The sequence below is a fragment of the Etheostoma cragini genome, chromosome 22 (assembly GCF_013103735.1).
Source record: "Etheostoma cragini isolate CJK2018 chromosome 22, CSU_Ecrag_1.0, whole genome shotgun sequence".
Classification (NCBI taxonomy): Eukaryota; Metazoa; Chordata; class Actinopteri; order Perciformes; family Percidae; genus Etheostoma; species Etheostoma cragini.
In genome coordinates, this window is record NC_048428.1 from 21,265,531 (window position 1) to 21,274,108 (window position 8,578).

At 44.2% G+C, this 8,578-nt stretch overlaps 2 protein-coding genes across 2 annotated transcripts in view; both read right to left on the minus strand.

Annotated features, from left to right (window-relative positions):
- LOC117938276 (vasoactive intestinal polypeptide receptor 2-like) overlaps positions 1–2,224 on the minus strand; it is a 34,106-nt gene extending 31,882 nt beyond the window's left edge. The window contains exon 1 of the mRNA XM_034862799.1: positions 1,828–2,224. Within this exon, the coding sequence (XP_034718690.1) occupies positions 1,828–1,884 (57 nt within the window). The 5' untranslated portion in view covers positions 1,885–2,224. The remainder of the gene's footprint in view (positions 1–1,827) is intronic.
- Positions 2,225–6,450: 4,226 nt separating this feature from the next.
- LOC117938277 (disco-interacting protein 2 homolog C-like) overlaps positions 6,451–8,578 on the minus strand; it is a gene marked incomplete at its 5' end in the record, with an annotated part of 67,270 nt that continues 65,142 nt past the window's right edge. The window contains 2 exon segments of the mRNA XM_034862800.1: positions 6,451–7,119; positions 7,931–8,054. Of these exon segments, the coding sequence (XP_034718691.1) occupies positions 6,867–7,119; positions 7,931–8,054 (377 nt within the window).

Below are 8,578 nucleotides of genomic sequence, written 5' to 3' on the forward strand. Positions count from 1 at the left end.
AGGACACTCTACAACGTCCCTGTTAGTGATGGTGTTACATAGTCTGTCCACCAGAGGACACTCTACAACGTCCCTGTTTTTGTTCAAAGGACTTTAAGTTTCATGTCTTTAAGTTTGTATTTTTATACATTTTATTTATCAGAACTTTAACATATTTTCATATTCTGTTGAGACAATAAAACAAATGACTAATGTTCTGAAATCTGGTTGTTTGTTACTCGGTTCTGGATTTTGTTCTTTAAATATATATCGCCCCTCATATCGGAATATCTGACCTTTAATTAACCAAATATTTGTGTCGGTACGGCCTTAAACTCCTTTATCAGTCGGGCTCTAGTTGATATGTGCATATCTATATTTATATACATTGTTGTCTCTATTGTACAATATGTTTGTGTATTTTTTATTTTAATTCCCTTGAAAACAAGATGATACATCTCACAGAGTTTATCCTAATAAACACATTTTGAACTTTTGAACTTCAAACCCTCGAGAGAAGTTTTAAAAGCCTTTAATATCTTCTCGGCAATGAAGTAATTAAAAGATTGACAGAAAGATCTTCTATTAACTTTATAAGAGAAGAAGATATTAAAGGCTTTTGAAACTTAGGTCTCCCTCAGTTTCCTTCAACCAGGGGCGGTTCTAGGACCAGAGCTTAGGGGGTGCCCGGCACCCTTTTACCGTCCTTCTACTGGGCTGACTGGGACTTTTAACCTCCTTCTACTGGGCTGACTGGGACTTTTAACCTCCTTCTACTGGGCTGACTGGGACTTTTAACCTCCTTCTACTGGGCTGACTGGGACTTTTACCGTCCCTTTGGACCATCATGAGGGATGGAGGGGACATGAAGACATCAAAAAACCTGAGAAAACGTCCTTCTGAGACATGGGCCGACACTAACACACAGTCCTGTATCGAGGGACGGACGCAGGGACTCAAGACCTGCAGAGACTCACTAGTGTATAATATAAAAAATTAAATAAACTTCCAGCAGAGATTGCCAAAGCATCATCTAACCTCCCTAAGACTGGAACCATATTTTGGACTTAGTGTATAGTAATACTGAAATGTAAACAAAGACATAAGATTTAACTTTTCTATAATCTGTGCTGATGTGTTTATTGTGATATTTAATAGAGTACATGGAGAGGAATATGTATATTTATATATCCTCTGGCTGTTTTTTTTAATGAAATCTGTTGTTTATGTTTCGTGTGGACTCGTGGGGAAGAGTAGCTGATGGATCATATTAAAGTTAAATTACTACAGAGGTGAGGAGGTATTACATATGATATCAGATGTTGATCTATGGGCAAACAGCCATATTCAAAGTGCAGTATTAATAACTTATGAAAAGGTTGATTTATGGCTGAAGAGCACTAGTTCTGTTTCCCAAAGCTGAGATGTTCCCAGAGCAGAACTCCTTCTCTCACAATAGATTACACACATACTACATACAGATATTTTTCAGGGTATTTAGGGCTAAAGTGGCCCCTGGCTTTAACCTCTGTGATCCAGTAGGATCCCCAAACTGAAGACCTGCACCAGAGGGACTCTCTACAACCCGGATCAGCCCTCCATGCAGACTGCACCCTGACTAATAATAATGCGTTGGGTTAAGACAATAATCTCATTATGATAAAGGAGTTTATTGCCCCAGTAGTTACCCTGGGTGCAGCTGATTGGTCCATCCAAACACAAGCAAACATATTCAAACATGTGTGAAAATAAAATATGAATACACAAAAAAAACAGAAACAAATAAATACAAAACTAGCAGTTTGAGTAGTTTAAGTTTAAATAGATGATGATATGAGAGCGCCTGACCGTGAGGGTGGAGGTGAGGCCGAGGAGGAGCAGGGCGAGCCGGTGCGTAAAGGCCATGGTCTCATCTCCTCCAGCCGGGCCACCAGCAGCTCACCTGGAGGACATGTCCGGCACGAGGCACGCGCACTGGACTGGTCCGGGAAGTCTTAACGCGCAGTCTCGCCTGTAAATCAGCTTTCTTCTTCTTCTTTTGGCACGGTGGTCTCGCAGCTCTGCGCGCGGACCTCTCTGCGCCTCGCGAAGAAGAACTAAAACCTGAAGGAACCGCTGAGTCCACCTGAAACCGACAAACCGACACGAGCCGCTTCGCGTCCGTAGTGAGGCGGTGGTCCGGTTCACTCCCTTACAAATCAGTGCGCGTCCCCGTCACACCTTGCCTCTCAGGACAAGCCCGGACTGATGCGCGCTCCCGCCGAGCTGAAAGAAGTTCCTGAGTGGTTTTACCGTGAAACACCGACAGCGCCACCGTGTGGCCGGACTCACAACACACCCATCACAGGGGGGTGCTGAGTGGTGGAGCTACTCTTCTTCTTCGTGTTCTTCTCAAACCTTTGGTCTTTAATCCAGAAGTAGGCTAAGTTTAACGAGCTGTGTTTGTTATAAAATGAAAGGACACGAGGAGGAGAAGGAGAGAGAGTCGAGCCCACAGCTCCTTTAAGTCGGTCAGGAATGCTTTTAAAAGTCTTATCGGACCAGAAGAGAGGAAAGCAAATTAGAAACAGAAAGAAGATGAAGATTAAAGAGGTAGAAGGTTTGTCTTGGTCCTGAGGAGTAAATCACTGAGTGTTTCAGCAGTTTTATCGTTGGTTTCTTTCTTTTATTAGAAGCATTTCTCCGGATCCTGTCTGCAGGTGGAACACTTTGTGTTCTTCCACCTTCTCATGCTCAAACTTCATATAGAACGTCTACATGTCTACACCATAGACTGTATATTATTAATAATATAGACTGTACATTCAATAATAATACACAGTCTATGGACCACATCCGGGGACAGTGTACCAGGGTTTGAACCTGGTCCTGGGACCTTTGCTGTGGGTCTTCTTCTTTCCTTTCTGTGTAAATAAAAGCATAAAATGCCCCTCATGGTAATTATGAAACACATATTCCGGTCATAAAGCACAGGATGTGCAGATTTAAGGACAATAATAAGGAGTCAATTAGCTAAATAAGCAAAATAAGACACAGTTTTTTATCCTGAAACCGGTTTCTCATCTGTAATTGTTTTTATTTTGTTTTCATAAATTACAGTCATTCGTATTCTAACTTAACATACACAGCAGTTTTCTCTTTATTCTGTATTATCAGCTTATTTGTTTTAAACATGGTTTTAAAAAAAAGTATATTTCTGTGAAATATCTTGTTGGAATAATGTGTCACCATAACGCTTGTTTCGTTTTCGACGTGTACAGGTGCCGCTGGAACTTCCGCCGGATGGCCCTCATACCGTCGTCCCCTTCCTCTTCCTCTGTGTTGGGGTCTGGTGGATTTGTGAGGACTATGGTTACCTGGTCCTCAGATCTCTGCAGGGTCAATCCAGACCACTAGCTAGACTATCTGTCCAATCTGAGGACTATGGTTACCTGGTCCTCAGATCTCTGCAGGGTAAATCCAGACCACTAGCTAGACTATCTGTCCAATCTGAGGACTATGGTTACCTGGTCCTCAGGTCTCTGCAGGGTAAATCCAGACAGCTAGCTAGACTATCTGTCCAATCTGAGGACTATGGTGACCTGGTCCTCAGGTCTCTGCAGGGTCAATCCAGACAGCTAGCTAGACTATCTGTCCAATCTGAGGACTATGGTTACCTGGTCCTCAGATCTCTGCAGGGTCAAACCAGACCACTAGCTAGACTATCTGTCCAATCTGAGGACTATGGTGACCTGGTCCTCAGATCTCTGCAGGGTAACTCCAGACCACTAGCTAGACTATCTGTCCTATCAGAGGTTTCTGTTACATGACTAAAACTACTTTTGAATGTACACGCTCCACCGAAACAACTTCCTTCCCGAGGTTATTTTACAGCGGCACCGTGGCTCTGTCCGGCGCCTAGCCTCGCCCAAGACGACTGGGACTGGTTTAAAGACATGCCAATCAACCAGAGCAGGTTTTTCTCCCATCCCAGAAGGTTGTGTGGACTAGCCAGACCCTCCTGTGCAGAGCTGTAGAGGAGGGTCAGGCTAACACTGCCCTGACCCTGCTCACCGCAAGAAGCATAAAACATGTTTAGTAATAAACATTCTAATAATAACAATAATAACAACAACTAGTCTGAGTTTTAGCCAATCAAAGCACTTTATTGCACTGTATAGTGTGACGGTGAGCCCATAGCAGGCTCTTATAAAAGTGTCATTTCATCTTTTTATCATGTGTACAAAACAAGTCACACACACTTGTACCGTACAAAATCAACACTATTTACATACAATACACACACACACACACGCATACGCACACACACACACACACACACACACCCACCCACGCAGGGACTGGAACATGAGACCGCTACGCTGCTACCAACAGACCCAAACCGCTATGTTAGCCAAACAAGCGCTAAGCAACTTCTGATATGCATAAAGTTTCTTTTCTTCTGATAAAAAGACGATTTAAACAAATTAATGTTCATGAATTATTCTTATTAAAAGTTTGTGTATAACCTGGAGACTCTCGGACCGCCTGACAATTCCCAGAATTCACAGCGAGGTGTGGATTACTACACCTAGTTTGGGGATGAAAACGTTGCCTTTAAAGTCTCTTTAAATAACGATATTCCCTCCTCTGTATTCACACAGTGCGCTCCGCTCGGCGAGATGCTTTCAGATGCTTTATGGTCTGTACTTCACCGGTTTACTGCAACTAATTCACTCCCATGACTGAAGAAGGATCATTGTTGTGCTCCTTAAAGGCAGAATGAGTAGGCTTTGTGGGCCTGGGTACTCCCAATGATTTACATGGTCACCATTCGGGTCCACATCAGGAGAATTTCAGTTCCATAAAACTTTAGCTTGGGTGTAAAAGAGATTCTCAGAGAAGTCATGCTGTAAATTATACAAGCAAAAAAACAACCCTCCAATACTTTTATAATGCACCGGGTTAATGTTTACACTAACAACTGTGTTGTCCTCCCAGTTAAGTCTTCACTAAACCCCCCTTACTAGATTTACATTACATCTTGGAATTCATGGTCAATAACCCTCATTTATGTAGAATTGTACGTAATATTTGAGTTAAAAAAGCAAGAATTATGAATTATAATGAGCGTTGTAAGGAATCCAATCCATTTTTTGTGGTCATTTGGTAAAAAAAGAAACCCATATTTCACATATAAACATTGTTTAAAGGGGTCAAATTTGACCAGAGGACAACAGGAGGGTTAAGAATTAGACCAGGGGGGTCCTCTAGCTCACCCAGTACAGCGTGCTCCCCATGTAGGCCGAGTCCTGTGCAGCGGCCCGGGTTCGAGTCCGACCCGCGGCCCTTTGCTGCATGTCATCCCCCATCTGTCATAACCTCTCTCTCCACCTGTCCTGTCTATCAATGGGCACTGATAAAGGGAAAAAGGGCCCAAAAAAGAAGTAAAAAAGAACAAAAATAACTGTACACCGTATTCATTGAGTGAAAAGACATATATCAAAAAGATCGATATCAGGTCACTCAAACAAAGATGGATTTACGAGGGTTACGGTGCCGGCGGGTGAACCCCAGATTTGTTTTGCCGCTGCTGTGTCCCCCATCTTTGTAGTTTCCCTCCTGGATGTGTGTTTACGATCTGACACCTGATAGCTCAGTTTTTAAAGAGGCAGACGGCCAGAAAGGTCCCAGAAATACAGGATCAGGGTCTCTGCGGAGACACACCCTTCTACTGGGTCATAAGGGGTGATGGAGACGGCTTCTTTACATCGCTTTTTAGGAGAATCCTACTCATTGTGCCTTTAATGTTTTGCTGCGTTTGCTTTAAATCTTTAGTGATAAATATTGCACTTCCATGTTTTTGGTCCGAACCTTCACATGAGAAAAAGACTTCAATCAGTGTGTTGGTTCTGAGCCGCTGAACACACACAGTCTGACGTGGTTTTTGGGGATCTGTTTTTAGTTGAAACAGTTTAAACCTTAGAGTGTTTCCATAAAAACCTTTTTCTTATTTGTGGATAAGGATAAAAAATCTGTTACGTGAATCACATTAAAACTACGTCAGATGTCTCTGTCACACACGTTAAAACACGATGAACGAACACGCACGCACGCACACACACGCACCCACACACACACACACACACACACACACACACACTCAGGGTGCAGGTGGAGAGAGCTGCATATAGGGGCTACTATACCTCATGTGTTTTAGGTATCTCTCCATATAGATTATTATGTCTATGTACAATATTTATATTTTTACAATTATCTGGCTGCCCCTGTTTCTAATTGAAATAATACCACAAATCTGGGATTTACTGTTTTGAATCGACCAGTAAAACATGACAGACACAGTCTCTCTCTCTCCCTCTCTCTCTCTCTCTCTCTCTCTCTCTCTCTCTCACCTTTTTAAACCATTGAAAACGCCCGGAGCTGCCCCCCCCCCCCCCCCCCCCCCCCCCCCCCCCCCCCCCCCCCCCCCGTACACAGTGTCCCCCTAAGGCTTTCTACAGTGACGAGCTCCCGGTAAGGTTGAACGGGGGTGAAAAAAAAAGAAAAGAAGGAGCTCATGCTGAGCAATCAACCAATCAATCAATCAACCAATCAACCAATCAATCAATGAATCAATCAATCAATCAGCCAATCAGCCAACCAACAGGCACAACACGACTTTAAAGAAAACGGACGACTTGACACCATACGCAGGTTCAAAAATACAGTACATCTTGATTCTGAGAAATAAATGAACAACGGCAATATGCACGACATACACACGCATGCTCGCTCCTGAACACACACACACACACACACACACACACACACACACACGCTGACACACACACACACACACACACACACACACACACACACGCTGACACACACACGCACACACACTCAGGCTACATGTTGTAGGCCACGTAGATGGGATCCAGCTGGTCTTGTAAGAAGCCGTCGCGGAGGTGCATGCGCTGTTTCTCGCCGCGCGAGTTGATGGGGATGACGCCGATGTCCGTCACCACGACCACGCCCACGATCAGGTAGTGCTCCTCCAGCACCGCCTTGGTCACCATGGGAACCAGGTCCAGGGCCTCCTGCTCGGAGCCCTCCAGCTCCACAACCACCACCAGCAGGTTGGTCCAGGGGAAGACCGCACTGAGGGGGACACACATGGGATTTATTAGGTTTCTTCTGTTAATTAAGCTGCAGGCATTGATTTATTTTTGGACCACTAGGGAGCAGCAGAACTCAACAAGCTTAAAGAAGACCCATGATGCACCAGTCTGCTGTGATTGGTCTCTGGATCGCTGCTCTGCCGTCGCTGCCTCTGTGCAGTTGCTGTGAAAATCCCCAATAAAGGCTCTAAGCCAAAAAACTACACAACCGGACATGTTCCAGCAGGACTGTGACCCAAAATCGGGGAGAAATTAACATCGGCTGCCCAGATAACGGCTTTCTCTTGATTGTAAGGGAGTATAGGAGCACTTTCTGCCAATAAAGGCTTCTGTGACCTGACATGGGGGAGAAATTATCAACATTTGCAGCCATGATTATGGGTTTCCCTGATGTTAGCATGTGGCTACATGTGGCGAGTATGAGTATATTCTGTAAACAGTGCAGTAAACTGGAGCAGATGACCATATATGGAAACCGGCCCTGTATGACGTGATACGGATCCAAGAGTTAAAAAACAACGGTTGCGTTCAGAACAGTGGGAAATCTGAGGTTTTGGCTTGCAGGGATGTCTTTGGAATATGGCTACCATCATTAAAGATATCACAGAAACACAGAAAAGCCTAAAAGGTCTCCTGTAAAAACATGTTCATCTGACCCTTGTCATGATGAACATTTGACTATTTAGACGAACATCTGTCTCTTAAGCTGCTAGATGTTCCACTTCCTCCCCAGCTGGGCTCTAACTGCGTCTGTGTGATGGCGTGAGCGTGAGCGTGCACGTGCAGCCTACCACTCCATGATGCTCTTGTGCGCGCGGATGACGGAGGTCTCGATGTCGATGGGATGGTACCTCATCCCCCTCAGCTCCATGGCCTCCTCCAGCGCTCCCACCACGAACAGAGCATCGTGTCTCTCTGTTTGGAGAAGTGATGTTTCGGGTTATTCACAGGTTAAAGAACTGATGCTTCCAGTCTGTCGTCCCCGCCACGCTTATGACACGAGGGGAAACATCTGGTCACTGGTGAAAAAGATTCTTTGGATTCTGGCTCCATCTTCATGTCTGAAGGAAAACATTCTCATAACATATGATTGCTTTATATTCTTAGAGTGTTACACTGTAATTGTACTGGGATTGTCTGTATATTGGGGCATTTGTCTGTGTTTTCACACGTGTCCATTTCCCTCTAAACAAGAGATCACACTAGCCGTCCCACTCAGGAACCATCACATTATAAAGAACCACCGATCTGAAACCTTTCTCACTGAACAACCACTTTAAATTTAAGTTGAAGCATCTAACGCAGCTCCGCTCCAGTATTCAATCTCTCATCGGCATGATCGGTGCCTCTGCATGTACTTCTTTAACCTCTTGAAAATCACTTGAAAATATATGATTTTCTCGCCTAAATTTTTACCCTTAAAAAAGTGCTGCAGTTTC